Here is a 24,835-nt window from a genome sequence, read left to right as displayed (position 1 = left end):
TGAATGGCCATTCTAGGGACTTGGGAAGTTTTTCTGTGTTTTGTCAAGCTTTCCACAGGCACAGACACAAGCAACAGTCAGCCCCTTCCACGTGACTCACGGTTGGGGGTGGTGACTGTATAAATAATTTAATCCGTGGAGAACATCTGCCAAACTCCAGGAAGAGCTCCAAGAAGTTACACGCTGGTCATTGAAAGCTCATGAGATTTGACCTCTGGTGAGTTAACATTTACTGTGTTTAAAGATCATTGATATTAGTTTATATGAAAATTATTTTGAATCTGTATTGACTGCTGTTTTATTTCATGCAATAACTAATGAGCAAATAAAACTGAAATAGGTATTGTGTGCGCGAGACAGGTCATCAATAGATAAAATGATGCGTCATCCACCAGATGGTGCTCTTTTTCTTTATGTACTTTATACTGCCGATAGAATTGTAAAAATTGCATGCAGGAGTGTGTGACAAACACACACGAGTAAAATTAAGTTATCAATCCATTGAATAAATTGACAGAATGATCAATTCCAAAACTCTTTGAATGACAGTCTTACTGAATATTTATGAATGGATTTAATTTTCTCTTTAGTTGACCAACTTAGGCCTCTGAGACAAGATGGAGCACCTGGAGAACTCCACCCAGCTTTCCACACACAGTCCTCTTCACGCACAGGCGGGGCAAAGCAGCGGGACTGCCTACTTGTACATTTTAATCGTCATCTCTTTCTACGGAGTCTTCCTCTGTGGAATCATGCTGGGCTACTTTCACTCCAAAAGGAAGGAGAAGAGGAGGACCAACATCTTCACACGGCTCGTGCACGAGGAGGAGAAGCGGGAGTGGGGCACGCTCCCTAAGAAACACAGCCTCTGCTTCCCGGGGGAGGCTGTCACGGGAGTGCGCTCGTTGAACCTGGCTTTGCCCTTCTCTGGTAACCACGGCAACCCCTTTGGACATCTTCGCCATGAGGGCGGCGCACTGCCCTCTCCGCTCGCGTGCGCGCTCTGCACGGAGCAAAGCAGTGTCAGCTCTCTGTGCTCCTCTGCGGACACGCGCGTGGCCATCGAGGAGGAGTCGGACAGCGGCAGCGGGGAGAGTCCGGATGAGACCCCCAAGGTGACAGTGGAGAACAGACGGGAGGATTCCGGCTGAAAATGAAGGAAAGGAAGGATCGCACGAAACCTTGTCATGGGGGTTTGCAAAGACAAGAACCAAAGATAATCACACACTTAAGGACAGATCACTGCGTTCAAAGAAATAATCTGGTAAACGTGGGCCTTCTGATTCAAGTACTTGAGTAAACGTAATAAAAATGCAGTTTTTATTTGCGATGGATGGATGGATGGATGGATGGATGGATGGATGGATGGATGGATGGATGGATGGATGGATGGATGGATGGATGGATGGATGGATGGATGGATTGATTTGGGTGGGTGGTTGGGTGGGTGGATGGATGGATGGATGGATCTAATTGTTCAACTATAAAATATTTATAGAAAAAATGCCAAGTTCATTTTTTATGAACAGTATGAAAAATGACAACAAAAACACGGTACCATAGCGACCTGTCGAGGATGTATTGCTATTACTGTCTGTACTCCGTCAACGTCAACTGGAATAGGCTCCAGCTCACCTGTGACAAGAGACTTGGAAAATGAAGGGATGATAAATAAGTAATCCTCTCTTGGGATACATTTTGGTCGGCTACATCTATTTGTATTGTGTAGCGTTACCTACACGCATCAGCTCTGAAATTATTCTTGTGACGCTAAAATAAATAAAGCCATTTTATGTTGACTATTATCACTGATAAGTGCTTCACCACAACCAGAGAATGGATCTTTAGAGGGGAACTGGTATTACTTTTTTTTATTCCAATATATATGCAGACTGGTGATTTAATTGTGTAACCAATGTGCAAAACAGATTTTCACTTATCCCAATAATGCTGTTGTGGGGTAGTGCACAAGAAAAACAAGCCATTCTGCTGTGCTTACCGTAAAGTCATTTCACTTGAGCTGTATCGATTGTATTCATTGTCTGTGCTGTTTAGCACGTGTTTAATGTAAGAGTCATCGGAAGTTTGAACATAAAACATCCAATTGCTCTGGCTGCCTTCCTAAGTGGATTGTGCCCCATTTATGTAAAAAAAAACTATGCCTTCCCTCTCTGCAAACCCCTTTAGTTTGGGGTGATGACTCATCCTGCAGGATAACTAACGAACCGGCCATCTTCTTTTGGCTCAGTGGACTAAAACTGCATTTTGTTCCTTTTCTCTTTTATGCTCTAGAGCTGAAATGCACCTGGAACGCACTTGAAAGATTTTTAATAGACTGTCAGTAAATGTCGATTTTTTTCTTGCTGATATGTGCTCTGATCATCTGTGGTGTAAATTTGCATGCTCACTATAGTATACATTGGGAATGTTAGTATTTATCACCATATAAGGCTTGATTTAAGTGGTAAGTGAAACGAGAGAGCTGGAGTGCTCTCGTTTTGTTGTTATACACCATCATACCAATAGGAGGTAGTATTTTAGCGGTTATTCAATGACCCAAGTATAAATCGAATGAGGGAAAGATGTGTCCATGTTATTTTTGGAACTAACCTTCTACACATCATTATTCCATGCAAAGCAGAGAAAATATACACTATATGTTGCAAAGCAGTTAGAAAGGGCTGAATCTGAACAGCCTGGTCAGTTCACCCCGTCTTCATAAAGATAATGATGCAAGGTTACAGTATAGTGTAGTTTAAATGCCAAGGTTGTTGGATGCCTAGAGACCTGGGTGGAAGCTGAAGTCAGAGACTTTGACAGGTATTGGGTTGGAATGTCATTTCTCTTGAAAGAGCCTGAGGCAGTGCTGGTAGGGACTCCTTCTTTCTGCCAGGGTCTTCCAGTGCAGTCAAGTGGGCAATGACGGTGAGACCTGAAATGGTGCAAGTGGAAGGAAATCCTTCTCAAAGCGTCACCTGACGAGTGTTCTGTTAGTGTTGATCAAGGACTGTTCATAACTGTCCATAACAAACACCTTGGACAAACTTAGTGTGTCCACAAATGGCATCAGGTAATGATAGGCAAATGAAGCTTCAAGATGATTCATGAACCCGTTGTTGTGTTTGCTTAGACCTCTAGTTGGCACTCTCTGTTCATTGAAGAACTGAAAGCCCACGACTTGCCATTTCTTAAAACTCACACTTTAAACCAACATTGCCATCTAGAGGAGCCAAAGAATACAACAACTGGTTCATGAAGCTTCATTTAGTCGTGTCTGTTCACTTACAGATGCGAGTATTGGACATTCAAAGTCAGGTCAAGTCAAACTTTATTCGGGGATAGCACCTTTCATACATAAAAAGCTTCACAAATACCCAAATATACAAACAACAACAATAATAATAATAATAATCATCATAAAAAGAACAACAAAACAAACCACAGTAATAAGACAAATGTAAAAAGACATACACACCTACATACATAAATCCTCTGAACAAATCGAAATGCATATATTCTGACTGCATGGTTACTGGGAATGCTGCCCCAGAGACCACCCCGACACACACACACATTGTGCAAGGGCCCCTTCCTGTCCAACGGTCCCAAGAAAACCACAGGACATGTCCCCAGAGGCGAGCCATACGCAACTTCCAAACATCAACAGACTGAAATCCTGATGCTCTGTGATAGATTGTTCCGTAACATAGGGTCAGTTGAATACAGGCAAGGAAAACAGCTCCTCTCATTACCTTTAAAATCAACGTAGCTAAGGGACACCATCTTTGACTCAGTGGATGCAGAAATAGACTCGCTTGAGTCCAATTTATATTTTAAGTATCAATGTTTGTAAGGAACTGCAAGCGGACTTCTACGCGTGGATGATGTCAAGTTTTTCAGGGCAATCCCAGATCATCGCTGTGAAGTGCACACTTTGGAATCGCTTTCCAATCTGTCACTGAAATTGATTCACTAAGCCAGATTGAATAATTACATTTTTAAATCTTAGTATGTATTATTCATATTTACTAGTACTATTTAGAATCTTAATTGATTAAATGTTGCTAACAGTTTCCTGTTAAACCGCTCACCGTCATGTTGGAGTTTGATAAAAAAAATTAAAAAATTGCTTATTGAGTGTTTGAATAGAGAATTGTCATTATTTCAACAATCAACATGGTTGATTAACAAATACTGATGATGTGATTGAAAACAATCTAAGGCGGATGAATCATCATGATTTTACACCATGGTCTAAAGTTAAATGCTAGTTAATCTTTTTTAAATCTCAATATTTATAACATGAGTGCTAATGAATGGTTCTTGATGAAGTTTTTGATAACCGTTTTATACTAACTACTTAAATAAGTACTATTTTCTACGATAATTGACGAAAAGCGAACACCCTAGCATTCAATCAACAATAACACTACAAAAACAACTCTCCAAATGAACATTATTCTCATGGTATAGGCAACATTTTCTTTTGCTTTAGCAAACCTAATGTTGTGGCCAGGGAGTGTATTGGTTGTCAGGCTCTCGGTCTCACTACACTACACTACAAAGACAGCTTGTCACACCAACACAAACAGCAGTCCAGAGGGAGCACACGCAACACCTTTGTTGTGATATATGGAAAGAATAATTGCCTTGACAGGCCAAGAAAATGCATGGACAGTTGGCAAGCGAGGCCTCAGGCAAGAGATGCCTTTTGCCAACTGAAGAAATTGGCTCAAGCTCTGTTTTTATTTGTTGTTGTTAGGAAAATGTAACATGCACCAGTGTAACTTGACTTACAACAGCAAACAGCATAATTTAAAACATATTGTTGAATGAGTTGTACAGCTGGAGGAGATTATGTATGTTAAGCAAATACATTTCTTAACTAATTAACTAATGTACTGCCATTGATCAATTTTCTATATTTGATCTCAATTAATCACATTTCTCTTCTTCTATATCTGCCATTTTCCTACGGATATTAACCTGAGTTTAATGTGAAATCCTCAACTTTAAAATATATTAATTAAATTAAATAATAGCTTCTTTTGATGATTGAATACACATTATCTGCAAAATACGACTGTGGCACACAACGTCAAAAACGTACTAAGCTTTTTATATTCTTTGTGAAAAAGCATTTCATGGCATTTCATGACTTCACTGGAAGAATATTTCATTGGGTCACATTCATTTCTTTCTCCCGTCATCTGTCTTCTGTTGTTAGAATCTGACAAGTTGATCACATTTACGCTGTCAAGTGAAAATGTATTCTCTCTTATCAGTGATGAACATGCTGCTACCCTCAGACAGATTATCAAGCTCCACTGGGGACATCTCCTTCACATCCGAATCGTGACACAATGCACTGCCATGCTGTGATCTTCCTGCTCACACGTCCTCGTTCCTGATACGAATGAGGCCACTGTAGCGCACACTAAGAGGAATTACATTTTCTATGCCTCTTGTAGGCACCCAGGCAGAGTGGCGCAGATCTGGACTCATTGAAGCATTCAACATCCTATTTTCTCTTTGACATAAACACCGCTGAATAATTCATGCAGAACACGGACACGCACATAGTCAAGTGAAGACGCACCCACGTGCACACACACACACACACACACAAACAGAAGAACATTAAATCAGCCTCTACAAGGAAGAAACGGGTGAAGCACTGCTGAGTTTGTAGTGTGTCCTCTTACTGTACTATTACAGTTGTGTGTGTGTGTGTGTGGGGGGGGGGGGGGGGTTAAGTGTGTGCATGTGTGTGAGAGAGAGAAAGAGAAAGAGAGACAGATAGACAGACGAGCGAGACAGAGAGAGAGGTGGGAGGGAGTGTGCAAAATTAGACAAGGACAGAAAGTACAAGAGTTTTTCTCAGGACGAAGAGCAAGAAGGGTGAGAGTAGCTAACTGGACACAGAGCACCTCCTACGCAGAAAGCTTGTTATTAGTGTCCCCCAATGGGAATCATTGGAGGGGTCTGTGTGCCTGACCACCCCTAACACACACATATGCACATCCACACAATTTGTTACTGCTTCACTTCACAAGCTTTTGCTTCCTTTCTCCCTCAGGAGTCATGTGAGCTTGTGTAATAAATCAAACATTTTAAAGTACCAATTGAAGCTCATATTCCAAATTAATTAAAAAGTATCTCAAATGGTGGTCCCCTGCCATTGACTAGATGAGGGTTTGGCAACCCTAAATGTTCAAAGAGCCATATTGGCCCAAAAAAAACAAAAAAATGTCTGGAGCTGCAAAAATCTAAAAGCCTTTTGTTCCCTATGGATTAAAATGTGAGCATAGTGATAGAATGGCCACGAATATCAATATATCAGCGAGATTTTGGTTGAATTGCAACCAAATTTCCATCAGCTGCAATTGTTGCACGCACACACACAAGGAAGGAAGTCCTTTTATGAAAAGTCACCTATCTATCGCATGGGCTGTTCGTTTTATAACTGAATGTAACTAAAGTCAAGAACAAAGGTGTGACTGACTAATAAAGCCGACGCAGGCCCTAAAATACTTGATTGCCGATTTGTTTGCCGCTGTGTCTCAAACTTAAGTAAGTCTGTGGGCGGTGTTGCTCCTTCCTGCCAATTTTGCTTTACTCACTAATGAGCTAAGCTGTCATTCACTGTTAAAGTGCAAGACAAAAAAAGGAAATGGTGTCGCTATTTTCTGAGTTGACCAAAACATGCCCAGGGTACTTTGTTAAGCTTATATTGTGAAACAAAGAAGTTTGATTCTTATGCATGACCCATCTTGTGGCCTTTTTTTTTTTTGGAGAAAAGTGCATGTTCGCTAAAAAGACGGGCACATCTTTACCTCAGTGGGAGTTCTGGGCGGACTGAGAGTGATTCTTCACACTGTTAAACATACTTTGTGCACATCAATTTACTGCACGGACTCCAGCGAGTGCATCTCCCCTGCGATGAATTTAAAGGGAATGAGGAGAGTTCCTTCAGGGATCAACTTGACTTGCACTGGGCACGAAAGTAGGGCTCTCATACTCATAACCTACCTGCTATCCTATCACAGACCTTGCTTTAAACTTGCCTTACATACAGGAGTTTGTGGATTTAGAAATACACATTGGTTCTCATAAATATCCCTTGGAAGTAATGCTGGAAAAAACGTCAGTTAGTTCTCTTAGTGCTTCCTGATATTGCACTGCAGATCAGCAATAACGTGCAAGTCCTATTAAAAAGAGAATAATGTAATGTGATCATCATCCGCCTAATTAGCACCAAGCAGGAAGCGCACTATCAAAGTTTAACTCAGTCACAAGGGAGTTAGTGTCTAAAATAATTTCTTCCGATGAACAACGGCTCCACTGAGTGCATGCATGCGTGTCTGCTGTCCCTGCTGCCACATTCTTAAAAGGATTAAGCAAATCAGATGACATTTTTAAGTATTGATTCAAAGTCGTGAATCCAGACTTTATCTCCTTGGTAATGAGATAAAACAGTCTTTAGCAATGACGGAATTTTTTCAACATATCATTTAAAGCTGGTGCAGCTCGGTGGGGCACTGGTTGGCACGTCCGCCTCACTGTTAGGAGGGTGCGGGTTCGATTCCACCTCTGGCCCTCCCTGTGGGGAGTTTGCAAGTTATCCCCGTGCCCGCGTGGGTTTTCTCCGAGCACTCCGGTTTCCTCCCACATCCCAAAAACATACTTGGTAGGCTGATGTGTCTACGTGCCCTGCGATTGGCTGACAACCGGTGCAGGGTGTACCCCGCCAACTTCCCGATGACGGCTGGGATAGGCTCCAGCACGCCCGCGACCCCCGTGGGGACAAAGCAGTACAGAAAATGGATGGATAGATTGTATAGTCCAGCGCTAAATTATTCATACCCTTGGGGTATGACTCTTGACTATAATTGTGATACCGTCAGCACATCATACAATCATGGCCAAAAACAATGGCCCCCAAGTGCTTCTGTCAAATAATGCACCACTTGCCCCAGGATAATTTTTCAGTATCCATGTATTATTTCTTTTGTTAACAAGAGAAAAACAAAAAAGCTGAAAAAATAAACAAACAGCCAAATCTGATTCGGGTGCCATTGTTTTTGGCCATGAATGCACTCAAGCCTAAATCAGACACAGTGCTCAATGGATAGTAAAAGCAAAAACATTATCTAGAGTAGTTTGTGGGGGATGTGGACATCAAGGATTTAGCTTTTTGTTAAAAAAAAAAAAAAAGGCTGCTTGAGAAGAATGGCTGCTACATGGTTGCTTTAGAAAAATGTCAACATAATAGCACACTCCAGGATAATGAAACATCTTTTTACTGTTACTTTTGCCTGGTTGGAGCAAATATGTTCCATCCATTCGTTTTCTGAACCACTTCTTCTCACAAGGGTCATGGGGAAATACGTTCTTATTATGTTAATTTTAAGACAGGAGTTTCAACATTTCTTCAACACATTGCCTTGAGTTTAAAAAGGTTTATTTATTTTGTGCTCTGTTTGAGAACAGATGTGTATTATGTAGGTCTCTTTCCATCCTTTACTTTCGGCATCACTTCATTACAGTCTAGTTACTACTCTAGTACCTCAGCAATAAGATGCCAGAAAAGAATGGTGTGGTTCAATAATTTGGATTCCGCTCATAATGATTGATTAATTAAAATGTGTTCCATACTCAAGTTATTCTTTTTGTTTTCCATTGTCAGCGGACATCTCAGAGTGACATGTGAACTTGCATGATTGTTGTCACTGATCTACTTCCTAAGAGGATTCCTATCACAAAACTCCAATTTTTCTGATCTTAGTCCAAGTACTGGAGATGTCCATGAGCTGTTGAGTCATTGCCATACCATTATTACCAGTTCCACTTGTTCAGTGTGAAACTATAGTAATAATTGTGTGAGTATATATGCCACCTCATGCCGCACAGCCAATTACTCAACACAAGCAAACTGCTCCCGCAGGGGCGTATCCATCTTGAGAACCATCTCTGATCTCCATGGATACCAGCTGTGCACCAGGGAGAAGTCAAGTTGAAGCAGAAGTGAGTGAGTGAGTGAGTGAGTGAGTGAGTGAGTGAGTGAGTGAGTGAGTGAGTGAGTGAGTGAGTGAGTGAGTGAGTGAGTGAGTGAGTGAGTGAGTGAGTGAGTGAGTGAGTGAGTGAGTGAGTGAGTGAGTGAGTGAGTGAGTATTCAACATGTCTCACCATGGTTTCCATCATCACTCAAAATCAGAACACCCACAATGGAAATTTTATCCACATGATCGTCCACCAGCAATTTCAGGCAGTGATAAAGTATTTGAGTCATTTCATCACCTCTTTAAATGTCCAAATGAAGTATTACATGCCCACGACTGATTGTGACAATTTAATCTAAATAAGATAAAACAATGTCAATAAAAGTTCTATTCAATGCAAGTTAAGTGAGCAGTACTATTTTAGTAAGAGAATCATGCCGCTTTAGCATACATGCATGCGCCTCTTCTGCAATCACATCACACGTCAGCATCAACATCCACATCCACCCACCCCTGCTTGCACTTCTCTCCCCCTTCAGTGACTCAACTGAATTGCAGTCATTTTTCTCTTGAGCTGCCTGGGCATCAATACGACGTCAGACAAAAAATACTGGCTCTCATTCTGGTGACGGCAATACTAATAAAACACTTTTTACTCTCCGTGTGTTCAACCACCATTATTGGTAAGAGAATGTAAAACGAGATGGTGCATCATGTCAAAGTGAATATCTAATATAAAATGGGACAATGGACTTTTCTCTTTACCAAAATGAAATGATGGAGGAGGGGGGGGGGGTGACAGAAGAATAGGCGCAGATGACATTGGGGACAGGGGGGGACACTTCCCCCACAGATTCAGAAGGACAACTATCTGTCCCCCTCCACTTTCGTCATGTAAGACGACAAAACAGATCCAGTGAAACTAATGGACTAATGTTCCTCTTCCATCACGGCGAGCATGCAAATTTTAATCAACCCTCCTCCAACTCAGAAAGGAGACTAATCTTCCAAGACAGACAAAGACTTCATGCTATCTACTACAGTCATGTAAACAGATTCAGGGTTTGAATCAAGCCGATAATTCGGCTTTTTAAACCGGGTTTAATGTATAGAAAACAGTAGAAAGTTTAGTCCCATTCAGACATCATAGTCAACATTACATAATGCACTGTACTCGAGTACAGATGGGATTCTACACACAGGTACACATTTGACACAATGCCAGTGTCTACGCAATGCCCCGAACTTTATTGTTCATAACCAGTGCGCACAATATGACCTATGAGTCATGCTGGCCGCACTTCCTGAAGCTGTCTGGCTGGCCACTGGATGACAGGATGGATGCAGCAGACAGCCGCAGTCTTGGTGCTGCTTCCTGTCTCTCTCTGGGCACTTAGCAACCACTGGGCTCAGGCTCAGAAGTTTAAGGGATAATTAAAGAAAACATTCGTCATCTCCCTCCAGCCGAGATTGCAGGTTGAAATAAAACAGAAACAAAGAGACAGTAGTTAATAGAATAGTAGAATAGAATATAGAATAAATCTTTTTGCTTAATATTGGGCAGTTTCTTTGCTGAACTGATCATGGTTTTGTTCCTATTTCTGTTATTTGCATTGACTGCTCAATGAGGAAGCATGACTTTCTGATCTACTTCATAGTGCTACACAGTTAACCAGAACAGGGAAGGCAAACATATTCTTTGAGGGAAACAAGAACGGCAAAAATCCTTCAACAGTAGCATCATTGATTCTATTGAAGAAGGGGACAACCTTCCTTGCTCAAAGCCAAGTAGCATAAAACACATCAAGTTGGAGTATTTTTCTCATCCTAGACGGAGCCAATCCCTGTTGACTTATAGTAATGCAGATGGCTGATCACTCATCAATCATAGGGCTGACAAATGCAAAGGGCAAAAAGCAATCCAACTTCCAGGACAGTGAAATGGTCAGATCAAATCAGGACGAGGAAAAAACAAAACAAGCCTGGCTTCATTTTCTCCATCTGCTTTTCTGAAATATTTCACTTCTTTCACACATTCTCATCAGCAGCCAGAGGCAACAAACAAACAAAAAAAGCTGTGAGAACACAACAGAGAATTTTTTTTATTAGTATAAACAAAAAGCTATGAAAATGTTTGATTTGCTGCAACAACATTGGTGAAAAGTGCCTCTGACTAGACACAAATAAATACATAAAGGATAAAGAGCCAATGAAAGGGCACACATATGTAACATTAAATATTTTTGCTGAGTCCAATCAGCTTTCAACATTGATGCTTCCACTACCCTCATTGGAAAAATATTGTTCTATTTTGGAAAATTGCTGCGTTGACTATTATAAGTAAAAGCCCCATCAAGATGAGGGAATGTCGTCATTGGGTCCCAACATTAGTCACACACCATTTTAATGGCAGCTCACGTTATTCACAGAGGTCATATCAACACTAAATCTCCATAATGTATTAAAGGATGAGTGGGTTTGCCAAGTTCATTTTTCAAAACAACTAAAGTGTTCTGATTGTGATTCTTGTATTCTCCTCACAAAGCGTCAGCAGGTGAGTCATGCTCACAAATCAGTTATTCCTGTGACTTCTTTTCATCAGACCAACAAAACAACATGGAAATGGATGTTGAGAGTGCAGTTGCACAAGCTGAACTTCTGTCTCAGTCTGTCTCGCTCGTTCTGTTTTTCGCTATACCCAATTTATTTCTAGCAAAAATGGAAGCACACACCTTTTGACAGACACACACACACAGAAGGAAAGAGTGTGACGTCAAATGCTTCAGACCCATTCACAGCATCTAGCCCCCTCCTTCAACGTTATGGTTGCCAGGCCTCTGAAAACCTGCATGAAGGAACAGAATTATTGGCTGCCAAGTCTGATGGTAATGAATGGGGAGCAGCTGGCCATTTGCCAGGGGACAATTGCACATCATGGAGCAGCACGGAGAGGAGAGCCCAGTGCCCTCCAACAGGAGAGATGAGAGTTTATATATAGATCATGCCAAACTCACCTGCCGCAACATCAGGCACTCTGCCAAAACATAACTAGATCCCGTTCAAAATCTTTAGCCAAATATCTGCCCTTACAAAATGAATAATGTGCAGGTGGCATTAGAGGGCAATGTTTTCACTGTCCATGAAAAATATGCTTGAGTTAAGGCAACCTAAAGACGAGTGCTGAAGAACAGCTGCGGATGGATTTTGGATCTGATCTTCCTCTTACTTCACTATTGCAGCCAATGCCGAATTTTCTAATGGTTAGATGACCACACTGCAGACACCCTCTACTAGCCTAGCTGGGACCTTAATGCATTCATTCCCAAACAGTGTGGTGAGAGCGGCAGAGAGTACAATTTTACTGAAGTGCTCCGGAAATATTCTGTTTACTGCAAATAACATGTGTTTGTTCACCTACCTATGCCAGCAACGTATGGTGATAGGCAGAATTAGTGTTTCACTCAAGAGTCAAATGTAAACACAATACAATGGAGCATTGCAACAAACTGTACTACTTGGTGGAAATTGGGTAATAGCCATTCCATGTATGTATGTGGACTAAATGCGGGAAACTAAACTTCTTTGAATGAGAACTGAGCCACACTTAAGAGACACTCAACTCATTTGTACTCAGCTATTATGGACAACTGGACATTAACTACTACTCCATATTTTGCAGGGAACAGTTACATGGAAAATGACTCCATCAGACCAACAAAGCAAGTATGCCAGGAATGTCCAAGTGGGCTTGGCATTGAATATCAATGGGACTGCAGTACGTTTTTACCTTGTTAAAGACAAAGTCAGATTGCGAGAAATCCGATGCTGAGAAATGGAAGAAAAGAAATTCACGAACCTAATAGAGTTTGAACTGAAAGCTCATGTTGGTAGATGGTTAGCAAATATATGATTGGTTCAACAAAATGAAGACGGGAGGGCTCGGCTGTTGTGAGACCTATTGTGCTATTCTGATTTGCTAATTTATTTTTGTATTCGGAGCATTGTTGGACTGATAGACAATGTAATCACTTGTGCTTGCAAACTATTCAACTTAACGATTGGTGAGCAGGAAAGAAGCAATAGCTATTTTCAATGGCTGTTTATTCAGGATTGCATATGCTACAAATTGGAATCACAATCATCTTTTTCTATATGCAAACATTTGTTCGACTGATTCTTTTTTACTTTCACTTGAAAGTACAAATGTGTGTTTTAAGTGCCTCATGATGGCAGCAAACTCAACTTAATTCACAACAAACAAATATGGCAGATAATAAACAATTCTTCATAAAAAAGGCTGAGTTTATGTCCCTCTAAACTGAGATTTATCATCAAACAAGCTAAACATAAAATTAAGAGAATTATTCAGTGTATTGAAAAGAACAATAACTCCTTTTTGTATGTGAAAATACTATCGTAAAATTCTATTGCTGAACTAAATGGTTGCTGACCAAACTGCCTTGAAAGTGCTAACCTAACACTAAGACAAAATGAGACTTGGCCATAGATGAGCCAACATTTGGATGGATGGATATTTTTGATTAACATTGGCATAGTAAAATCAATGGTAGGGTCCACCCTTTGGAATAAAAAATATTATCCAGTGAGTGTACGAGGTTGTCTGTAGTATGAAGATAAATGGAATAAAATGGGAATGAGGGTTCCAGGTCCAGTTTGTGTGTCAGCATTTCCCCCCAATGATTAATCTTATAGTGAATCAGCAATCATACAGTGGGGAATGCATTCTGTCTTCGACATCAATTTTCTTGTTTATATTGTATCTTGTGGTATATTTCGGCTGAGGAAGACCGCCTTAGTATTGGCAGAAAAGAGTGAGAGTCCAACAGACGGTAAATGAGACTGGGACAAGAAGTGGCAGCGCGCTACTTTCAGGACTGAATTGTTTTGACTCGTACGGTAAAGCATCCAATGGGAGTCGTGACGCCTCAACCTCAGTCTCGACACACTTGCGAGTGTGGGAAAGAAATTTAGGAGCATTTTAAGAAACTTCTTCAGAGAAGAGTCTGTTGACTTTTATTACGCAGGCAGTGGGGGTGAAGTGAGTTGTTAATTGATTTCTGTTTATCAGTAATCCCGCCACAGGCGCAGCAACAAGCAATTAGCCAGACAGCTCCAGTTTGATGTGCACATAACAATGTGAGTGTGTGGAGGATATGTATTAGTCATGTGGGAGAGTGGAATTAGGCTGACTGGATGGGTCATACATTTTTAAAGGGGACATCTTGTTGCAATGTGACTTTTTAATTGGTTGCACACAAGTAGTTGGCACTCCGGACTCCCTGCCCACTCATTAAGTGTGAAAATAAGCAAAGTAAGTAAATCTTTTGCTGTCTGCCTGTTACTGAAAATGCCTTTGTGAGCGAGCTGTTCTAATTTGTGTCACAACTATGTGGCTGGTTCCCACACATGGGGGATCACTGTGAAATGCCATGGTCTATTGACAGAGTGCAGGGTATGAACTGCTGCCCGATAGGAAAAATGTTTTTATCTTCTTGAGCGAAGCCTTCATCTCTGGCAAGTAGAAGCCTTTCTAGTTTTAATGGCAGGGCTCAACCCCCGGTCGTTGTGGTAGCAATAGCCAGGCTCCCAGTTGGCCTAGCTGTACGTATATTGGGCAGTCCACTGGTAGAAAGTAATCAGGTCTGGAGGCTACATTTGATTATGTGGCCCGTGATGGATGGATAGACAGACAAACGAATAATTAGTAAATAAAACACCATAAGGTATATATGTACATGTATTATGCTTGTCTATGCCAGTCCGACATTTTATTTAGTTCACTGCAAACAAGCCCAACTGTAATATTTCTAGGACAGCACTGCTCATTTTAAAGTGATTTTTTAGAAACCCTCAATGGTTAAAATTTCATCCAACATATTATGGGTGACATCAACGGACTTCTAACCGAATGAGGACACATTGATTTCTGAAAGCTGCAAGGAGGGGAATAAACAGGAAATCTGAAAGAGCCCTTTTCATCCATTTCTGTTCTCCAGCTGGGAAAAATCTAAAATTAAATTATGCTTGTATAAAAAACAAGACAAGCAGGTCATTGGGGGATAGCCAATGCTCACATCAAAAGCAGCGAGGAGGCAAATTTATGAATGAAAGTGTAAGCGGCTCACAGTGATCCATAACGGAACAGACTTGACAAGCAGCCAGAATTAGAGGCCACAGTGCGTGTGCGTGCTTACAAGTAAAGGGCTCTCCACTCTTCTTTTTACACACACACACACACACGCACACACACGCACACACACACACACACATACACACAAACACACGCAAACACACACACTGCAGTCCCTCATCACCCCCCCGCCCAACTGGTTCTTTGGTGGAGTTGGAACATGAGTCATCGCTGGACTTTTAACTGCGTCTGTCCCTCACTGTTGCAGCAGAGCTCCAGCATATGTCAATGGGAACAGCAGTTATTATAGAAAAGTAAACATGCAATGAGGTTTCCAACATCAACAACATCCATCAAGGCTTAAAACAGTTAAAGGTTTAAAGCTTCATCCAAATCCCAGCTAGATTCTAGGCACATGAAATATAATAAAATGAAACATAAAGCTCCTATTCTTTTCTGATAGACCTTACAAGGATGTAGGTGTCTGATCATGTTAACTATTTATAAAAGCAAGGAACTATTTATAACATAGGTGGGTACTCAAAATGGATACAGAATTAGATAACTACAGTGAGTCATTTTACAAAAAGCAAAAAGTACCAGAGGCTTGACTCTTTTCTCCAATGAGTGAATCACGTATCAAATTGTTTCACAATGACAAATCTGACCTGAGATTGCTGCTTCTGACCTGGTACCCAAATATTGTAGGACAAAACATATTCCAGTGTAGCATTATAAATGTTTTTGTCTGGGCCTTAAATTTAAAAATAGAATCAATTTGATTTTGCAGACATGAAAAAAAAAAAAAAAGTGCCTCTTGCGTTCGCTGACGTCTAAGTCACGTGGTTTGCGTCTCATAGCATGTGGAGCTGTCCGCGGTGCTGAGCGCACACTCACGCTGGAGACAGCGATGCTCACACCACTCGACAAGACCGTCAACGCAAACTAAGTCCAAACAGGTAAGGATTTCTAATTCAGTCATGACTTGGCTGAGATCTCACATGATTTTCATCACATGAAAAGAGGAAGACTTGGTGTGTTTGAATTATTTTCTATTTATTAGGCTTTTTCTTGGGCAGCTGTTCAGCAACCTGATGCTCTGATCTTGTGTTGTCTTTGTTTGTGCATGATTTCTTTGACTATTTCTTTTTATTATGACTCTCTTTAGCCATTGTTGCCTTCTTTTCTATGTTTACAAGTCTAATATTTACACAGAAAAACATTGTGTGTTTAAAAAAAACAGCAAAATTAAGGTAAAATAATTAGTAAAAATTAATTAAATTAGTAAAATAAAATCCATTTACTATTTCCTCATTTCCGGTTGTTATTAAAAGCACACTTCAATGCCTTTCTTAAGATGATGCATCTCAAAGAGGCATACAAACATTATTTATCCAAATTGCTGTTTGCTGGTAATAGTGGGTGATGATTGCTGTTTAAAAGGGTTTGCGCATAACTGTGGCTTCTGTGGGTACATTAGTCTTATGGGGTTGCCTTGACAACGGGGCCGTGACTCACGGTGAGCATCAATTTAACGACTAATGAGATTTGTAGGGGAGCTGAATGCTGCTATGCTGCTGCAGGATGTGATCCTCAGATAAGAAGCAACAGGCGGCAGCGATAGCATCACTGCAGCGCTAAGCAGTCCTAATAATACGAACTAATCATGACGCTCAAGCAGTGCAGAGAAAAAGATGAATTAATACAACAAATATTCCTATGTAGATATTCAATTGCAATTGACTGCATGAATAAATGAAGCGGTCGTTTGAATAGTAATGAAAATCAATACATCCGCTTACTGGTCATATGACAACATCTGTGACAAAGGCTGTGCCCAATGTTTTCACATTTTAAAAACAATCATACTTAGATCTCAGTGGTGCTATTGTAGTTATGAATGTGATTATTATTCATTCTAATTAATAGCATGACTGACAAAGTATGAATCCATGACTGTGGTTGTACTGTATTAATAGTGAACACTGAACTGCACTGCATCATAGTGACAGATTTTATTTTCTTAACCTATTTAGTTAAAAGAGAGAGGATTACAACCAATATAGTACAAATAGAGCTTTCATCCATCTTTCTTACTGCATTTTATCTGGGCGAGCGACCTGTAGCATGTGAATTAAAATTTAATGTTACATCCTGCGCATGCATACATACACATACTATGTACATGCATAAGTAAAATGACACCACTCGGTGAATGCTGCTCAACGTGTACACAAATAATTTTTGAAGGCTGTGCATCTGTGCCATAAAATAATAGCTAGACTTTAGCTGACTGGTCTTCACACTGCTTTTTCCATACTGAGATGTGAGACTTGTTCGCCCCATTTAAACTGACTGAAATGAAACACCTATATGCCATGATTGAAGTGCTGTTGGCTGTGACCACTCCCACATCAGGGCAGACCTCCGACTCACACATCTGACAGCCTGACATTGGGTCTAACTCACTTCCGCACAGTTACACCACATCCCACACAGGATTTTCACCTAATTTCACAGAAAAAAGCCTTTAAAGTATTTTTTAGACCATACAATTTAGTACAAACACGATCAAAATGCTCAATTCTGGTCTACCAAAGGTCACTGCTGATCTGTGCTTTTTGGACTGTCCTCAGGTTTCACGATGCTGCTATTCCTCTGCAACTCCACTAGAGGCAAACATTCCCTCCTCGGTTTGGCTCAGCTTCTGTTTGTCACTCTCTGTCTCCACTGCATTTATGGGGCTACTCTCCGAGAGCACCGACTCAGGGAGAGTGAATCAGAACCGCAGCAGTCACCTAATGCTGACATGATCAAAGCCTTGGAGTACATTGAAAGCCTTCGTCAGAGAACAGACTCACAGGAGAAGCCGCTTCTCCCCAACGCCGATCGCCACTTGGATGATGCTCAGAAGACGCACGCCACTCTAAGACTGGCTGCTGACCCGATACACGCTGATAATGACGGAGACAACACAGATGAGGAAAGGAGCGAGGATAACAGTGAGGAACTGCTCCAAGCCGTACTCAGCACTCTGCAGCAGACCGAAAAGGCATCCAAGCCCACTCAGCCTCGTCCTTCCTCGCTGGGGGGTGCTGACCGGAAGAGTGGTGTGTACGCCAAAGTGCCGGAACAACGGGGTATCATGCCTCACAAGAAGATGCCCTTAATGTTTGAGGAGGATGAAGAAGGGGAGGGTGATGAAGAGGAGGGGGAGGATGATCACGAGAACCCTTTCAAACGCACCAATGAGAATGTTGAGGAGAAGTACACGCCTCAAAACCTTGCAACGCTGCAGTCAGTCTTTGACGAATTGGACAAGTTTACTAATCAAAAGATGACAAACAAACGACAGGAAGAGGACGACGATGCGCAGAATGAAGAGGAAGAAGAAGAAGGAGAAGATCTGTTCAATCTAAGAAATGTGGTATATGATGACGAAGGAGAGGACCTTACAGACTGGGGTCCTGGAGAGCAAGGGGAGGAAGAGGAGGAGGAGGAGGACAAACATCAGTTGGACAGGAGCCTCGATTATGTCGATGATGAGGAAGAGCAGGATGAGGATGAAAGGTATCCAGTTAGGAGGTCAAATGATCCAGACCAGGTCGACTACTACCTTCTCAAGGTGTTAGAGAGAACTGAAGAGGAGGAGCAGAAGCGAGCAATAGAAGAAGAAGAGAACAAGAGGGCTGAGAGGCGAGTAACTCAATACAGAGATAACATTGACCCACGAGTTATCTATCAGCTCATTCAAATCTCACGGAAATACCAAATCCCACCTGAGGATCTCCTGGATATGCTCAAGACAGGAGAAACAACTAGTCAATGGAAGGCCCAAGAGAGCAGAGACAAAAACAAATTGTGGAAGACATCCTCAAAGAAGATCTACAAGATTCCCCAAACTAAATTCTACAGCAGACGTCTTCCTGTCAGAAAGAACAGCCCCAAAAACCTGCAGAGGGAAGCCATCCTCAACATCCTGGGGTTGGGCAATGCGCAGAACCGAGATCCAACTCCCGTCTGGAAGCCGTACAGAAGCCCTGCGTCACGACTTCACGCTCTGACAGCGGGGCGCCCGGGGGACGACGCTCCCACGCAGCGACGTTTCCCTCCCAGTAAGTCAAAGGACTATGACGACACAACAGACGGCGAACTGGCGGCGTATCTGGCGTCTCAGATGCTGGCGCGCTATCCCGGCCCAGCGTACCACTACGGCAAGGCCGGCCAAAAGCGGGACGAGGCGGGGCAGAACGCGGCAGACTCGTTTGAACAGGCCATGCAGGATTATTTGGATCAAATGGACTCGAGTAAGGTGCTGAATAAAAAGAGACAGTCTGAGGATGGCGAGAGAGGCTTTGATAACGAGGCTGTGATGAAACTGATGAGCTACTTCAACCCAGAAAGTGAGGACAGTGAGAGTGAAGCCAAGGCGGAAAATGGCATATGAATCAAGTGGCAGATATGAATCATAAATAGGTGCATCTCAATAAATTAGAATATCGTACAAAAGTTCTTTTATTTCAGTTCAAAAGGCCAAACTCCAGTATTGCGTAAATAGGACACAGGAAAACTCTTTTCAAAGAATTCTAACCAATTGAAAATGTGTAGGTAACATACTGTAATATTCAAATTTCTCTAGATCATCAGAAAATATATTATATATGTGTATAGTGAATTTGTATACAGTACACCTGCTAAAATCAATTAAGTTTCACAACAATATTCTAATTTATGTTCGAGATGCACGATGTATGTATATAATATTGTGTTGGTGGAAGTGGACAGAGACAAAAATTAAGTATTTTCAAAGATATAAATATGCAGTCAACTGTGGTTCCTCTGTAGGTTTACTGAATATCTTATTTATTAGCAGAAATATGAGTGTTCTGACAATAATTTGAGTTAGTTGCTCAACATCCCGTACATGTGACTCGCCACTCCTGACAACACGCACACACACACACATCAGTGTTGGACCCCTTACTTTCACTTGTGTTTGTTGGCAATTCTTTCCTATATGTGGGCATATGTGACATATTTGAGGTTAATAAAGCATTGACTTTATTTTTCCTTACCGAGTTGTGTTCTTTTTTTCCTCTCATTGACAACATAGATTTTTTTTCAAATCAGCAAACAAGAATAAAAGCTATAGAGAATTTTTTTTCTAGAAAGCTAAGATATAATGCCACAATAAAATAAAAATAAAATCTTAGCCACTAGCACAGACACTGGAAACAATTCATAGACAGTGTAGTAAAATTTTTAGGGCAATTATGAATGCAATATTTAGTTGTACTATAATTAGGTGTCCTTGCATACACGAATAAAAGTGCTATCTGTTTTTTTAGAATCAATTTAACATGCATCTACCCAACCATTTACATCCATTCCAAGCCATATATAAACAACCATTCAGACTTATTTTTGCACCTATGGAAAACTTAATCTTCAAATAATCCAAGAAAGAAGACCGAGCTGAGATTTGAAGCCAGAGCCTCCCTCTCAAGAAGCAAAATAAAACAGAGTACATTTTGTAAATATAGTATGTTAATAATTATTTCTTTCAAAAAGAAGAATTTTTTGAAATGTAAGCTTTTGCAAAAAATATTGGATGCTAATTTACAGAAGCACTTTGTGGTTCATGAAAAAGTGAAAATATTGCACAGATTTAAACGTTTTGGTTTATATCCTGAGGTGGGAGAGGTCTGTCATAGGCTCAATACATAGGTTTGCTCATATATTCCTCCATTGTCTGCTGCAATGACAAAACATGAAAAAAAATGTTTTCATGAGTCACTTCTCTCCAACCCTACATTCACGAGGGCGTGTGAAAGCTTACTGCACCTCTTGGAGTTCGTCAGCCTCCTGCAGAGAGACACCCACGGCCACTTTGGAGGTTTCTAGCACTTCGCCTCCCATCAAGAATTCATCCAAAATAAAATACGCCTTTTCAAAATTGAAAATAATGTCCAGCTCACACACCTGATAAAGCAAAACACAATGTACCACACACACTGGACTCTAAGGGAATCACTGCATTGGTACTTACCAAAATAAAAATATATCTGTATACAGATATAATATATAAGTATATATATACTAAATATAAGTAAAAAAAATACAATACATATAAACATTAAAAACATGCAGTGCTAATTTTCTAATCACTTTGCCGTTTATATAGATATTACTAACCGAATCATTGATTACATTTGTTATTTTAATTATCTAATTGAGTGTCTTACATGGCCATGATGTACGTATGTCCTAAATGACAGCCATTCGGGTATTTATTCATGAGGAATTTATTAACAGTAATTTGAATTCCAAATTTAGCTGTCTGGCAAGTGCAGGATTTTAAATCAGACTTGGTGAAATCTTTTGTGTTCTGTTGTTCATTGAAAAACTTTGCATATGCGCTACCTTGGTAAAAAAATTAACCAGCATCTAAAGAAACAGCTGTACTGAACAGACTCTTACATAAAACACGCTGTCCAATCTTCTAAGGTAACAATAAAACAGATGCATCCTGCATAGAAATTAAGCTTTATAATGACATGAAGCACATCGTGTTTGGTTAAAACACAATGCATCAGTACTTACATTGCCAAAGTATTTATCCAGCAGTTCAACAAATCTGTGCAGCACCTCAAGGCTCAGCAGCTCATTATCTTGCTCCTCCAGACCAGTGCAGAAATACAGGCTGGCGTACCTGCAGTGGAGGATATTACTGTGAATATATTGCAGCTACTTTGATATGCTAACCGTGACATGACTTGAAAAGGTAACTTAACTTCTTTACGACAAGCACATAAAATATTATAGAAACACTCGAGACTTGTTTGAAGGAAAGAACACCAAGATAAAAAGACACAAAAGTATATCAGTAGCTTTGTAAACAATTGTTTTATTTCCAATGCCAAGCACTAACACGAGAATCCAAGATGTTTTCCCTAGACAGCACATCTGTGGTGGGACACAATCTCCTGACTTTCTTATTGGAGCAAAGGGTTTGTCAATATGGCAGACTGGTCTGCAAGGTGAGATGAACAGTTTCTACATTTCATGCATATGAACCTTTTATAGACAATCTTGAGGTCTCTCCACTGCAGGAAGTTGCACGAGCGCGGCGTACGGGCCAACACAATCGTCATCATGTCCCGGATCACCTTCTTCTTCTCTCGATCTGTTAATGGTGTGAACCATTTCTGCAGACGTAGCTTTCCCTGCTTGCTGAACAGCAGCAAGAAGCGAATCTGTAGAGAGCATATAAGGAAGGGGTGTCAAACTCATTTTGTTCGCGGGCCGCATTGTCGTCATAGCTTCTTTCGGAGGGCCATTATAGATGTCAACCCAAATGTATAAGCACCTCATATTACATACAGTAAAAGTTACAAAACAAACTGACAAAACTCATTTTCAAATCAGACGAGTAAAAACTGTTCAAATATTTTAAAAGATTAAAAGTGAAGACAATTTGCAATTCTAGTAATGACACACAAATTTGGTGCCCAATTTGTCTTTGCGAGTCACATAAAATAATGTAGCGGGCCGTATCTGGCCCCCAAGCCTTGAGTTGGACATCTGTGATATAAGGAAACAAAACAGAACTCATCAAACAGTACAATTCAGCTCTGCAAAGTTTAAACATTAGTGTGTTGTGGATATTCCACACGGTGACAAAATTGGCCTCCGTAATTTGGCTGTAGGAGTGAGCGTGAATGGTTGTTTGTCTTTGCGTGCCCTGCAGTGTGATAAGTAGTTACTGTGCGTGTCATGGTGTGCGAAAAATATAAACATGGACCAGAAGGAGCGAAGAAGAGAGTTTTTTCAGCAGATTAGAAAGAAAACTATAGAAGAGCATGGTGAAGGTAGAGGATATTAGATCATCTCCAACTAGCTTGATGTTTCTGTGTCTACCTGCAGAAATTGATGAAAGGATTTGTCAGGAATGAGTTGAGCCAGGGTGACCAAATGCAGCTTGAACCAGGATTTTTTGAAGGGAAAGGGAGTTGGAAGGGAGGTAGGTGGGGAACCAACGACACAGACAGGATAGAGACTCACGACAGGAACAGGAACACCGGGCACGCGGGCAGGGCTTAAATACATAAGGTAACAAGAGGAAGCAGGTGACTGACATGACGGTGATGAAGGGGTGTGTCTGAGGAAAGTTGCCGGCCGAGCGTGCTCTGGCATGGGCGTGACAGGATTAAGACAAATGGAAACAAAAGAGCCCAGAACAATTTTCAAAGTACTTAATGGTTAGAAGCAAAGTCAAGGTACATCAGTTTCAGTCACACAATCCGAGGAAGACCAGGAAGACACAGTTGATGGAAATGAGATCTTAATAAAAATGGAAAATAATGCATGTTGACCAGCCACAAAACTTTTGTGAGAATATTCTTTGGACAGACATGATAAAACTGGACACTTTTGGCAAGACACTTCAGCTGTATGTTCATAGATGTAAAAATGGAGCATACCAAGATAAGATTCCTTTTCTTACTGCAAAGAATTATTTCTTTAACAGAGAGGGACCAACAAATTTGTCCGTGTTAATTAATGCAATGTCATAAAATCTAATGATTCCAAAACCCCCAAAAGATTTCTTCTTCTTCAAAGCTGCCAGCAACCTGTTGGTGACCTCTGATCTAGTAAATGGCAAACACCACCATTTTGCAATACACTACAACAATAAATGCAAAGAGTGACTCGAGAAAGCACTTTGCCCTGAGGAGCACCTGTAAACACTTACCACAAGATAAGACGGCTTATGTAGAAGAAAAAGGTCGCATTTCGTTCCCAGCAGCTAACAGTTTTGCTTTGATTATTATTAGATTATTATAAGGGATTATTTTAGTTTTTTGACAATCAGAACTTTTATTGTCATTTATACCACATAATTGAAATGCAATTTAGCTATTGAATTCTGACATATATAAACTGCCTTAACTTTAAATGAATAACTACTGTTGCATGCAGAAGAACCCGTGTAGCACACACTCACCATTTTGTCTCTCAATCTCTTTTAGAATCATGGGACTAGATCTCACAAGAAGAAGAAACGTCCTTACGGACAGTATGGTACATTGTGCATCAGAACTTCGCCACACCTACACGTAAACACACACACGCAGACACACACACACACAAACACACACAGTGTGAGAGAGAGAGAGAGAGAGAGAGAGAGAGAGAGAGAGAGAGAGAGAGAGAGAGAGAGAGAGAGAGAGAGAGAGAGAGAGAGAGAGAGAGAGAGAGAGAGAGAGAGAGAGAGAGAGAGAGAGAGAGAGAGAGAGAGAGAGAGAGAGAGAGACAATGTCACAACAATGTTCCACTTTTCCCTTTCTTTTCCAAACGTGTGCCTTGGATCTTCGTCATGCAGCTAAAAACATCCTCTTTTGCTGCCCTTTGAATATCACTGACAAGCAAAGTTCTTTTCTTTGTGCCAACCTATCAAACCGGGTTGTAAGTGAGAGTCAAAATTCACTTCTAAATTTCAAAGTAATTTTTTTACTTACCTACAGGACTTGAATCAGCACTTAATTACTCCAGGGGTTGTACTTCTACTTCAGAATATAGTTTGATATTTGACATCTGTGCAGGAATCCTCATTGGAGCAGTTAATGTGTTTATTGCTGTCCCTCTGCCTGCCACTAGTGGGCTGCAGGTGTTGTGGGCC

General features: G+C 40.8%; 3 protein-coding genes across 4 annotated transcripts; 2 read left to right on the top strand and 1 right to left on the bottom strand.

Moving 5' to 3' along the window:
• The first annotated feature begins 3 nt into the window (after window positions 1-3).
• Window positions 4-2,367, top strand: kcne4 (potassium voltage-gated channel, Isk-related family, member 4). Its single transcript, XM_061280063.1, has 2 exons — window positions 4-217; window positions 591-2,367. Exon 2 carries the CDS (start codon window positions 618-620, stop codon window positions 1,149-1,151), a length of 534 nt encoding a protein of 177 aa, XP_061136047.1. The 5' UTR covers window positions 4-217; window positions 591-617; the 3' UTR covers window positions 1,152-2,367.
• Window positions 2,368-16,046: 13,679 nt separating this feature from the next.
• scg2a (secretogranin II a) lies at window positions 16,047-19,899 on the top strand. Its single transcript, XM_061281023.1, has 2 exons — window positions 16,047-16,112; window positions 17,790-19,899. The coding sequence occupies exon 2, from the start codon at window positions 17,798-17,800 to the stop codon at window positions 19,598-19,600; it is 1,803 nt and encodes a 600-aa protein (XP_061137007.1). The 5' UTR covers window positions 16,047-16,112; window positions 17,790-17,797; the 3' UTR covers window positions 19,601-19,899.
• A 291-nt stretch (window positions 19,900-20,190) lies between these two features.
• On the bottom strand, window positions 20,191-24,292 carry ap1s3a (adaptor related protein complex 1 subunit sigma 3a). Of its 2 annotated transcripts, none has more exons than XM_061281026.1 (5): window positions 24,161-24,292; window positions 22,231-22,409; window positions 21,757-21,865; window positions 20,998-21,135; window positions 20,191-20,908 (listed from the first exon to the last, which is right to left on the bottom strand). In XM_061281026.1, exons 1-5 carry the CDS (start codon window positions 24,161-24,163, stop codon window positions 20,870-20,872), a joined length of 468 nt encoding a protein of 155 aa, XP_061137010.1. In that variant the 5' UTR covers window positions 24,164-24,292; the 3' UTR covers window positions 20,191-20,869. The 2 variants fall into 2 exon arrangements, with proteins under 2 accessions (XP_061137010.1, XP_061137011.1); XM_061281027.1 differs by having other exon boundaries at window positions 20,191-20,905.
• Between the last annotated feature and the right edge of the window lie 543 nt (window positions 24,293-24,835).

The sequence above is a fragment of the Syngnathus typhle genome, linkage group LG6 (assembly GCF_033458585.1).
Source record: "Syngnathus typhle isolate RoL2023-S1 ecotype Sweden linkage group LG6, RoL_Styp_1.0, whole genome shotgun sequence".
Taxonomy (NCBI): domain Eukaryota; kingdom Metazoa; phylum Chordata; class Actinopteri; order Syngnathiformes; family Syngnathidae; genus Syngnathus; species Syngnathus typhle.
Note: the sequence above shows the minus strand (reverse complement) of the source record. Positions and strands in the feature narration are given on the sequence as shown.

Excerpts from the sequence above, each read along its gene's own strand:
- scg2a (XM_061281023.1), top strand. The coding sequence starts at position 17,798 with ATGCTGCTATTCCTCTGCAACTCCACTAGAGGCAAACATTCCCTCCTC.
- ap1s3a (XM_061281026.1), bottom strand. Across the intron at positions 21,866-22,230 it reads CTCAAGATTGTCTATAAAAG|GTACGCCAGCCTGTATTTCT; the intron begins GTTCATATGCAT and ends CCTCCACTGCAG. Across the intron at positions 20,909-20,997 it reads AGGCTGACGAACTCCAAGAG|CAGACAATGGAGGAATATAT; the intron begins GTGCAGTAAGCT and ends TTGTCATTGCAG.
- kcne4 (XM_061280063.1), top strand. The coding sequence starts at position 618 with ATGGAGCACCTGGAGAACTCCACCCAGCTTTCCACACACAGTCCTCTT.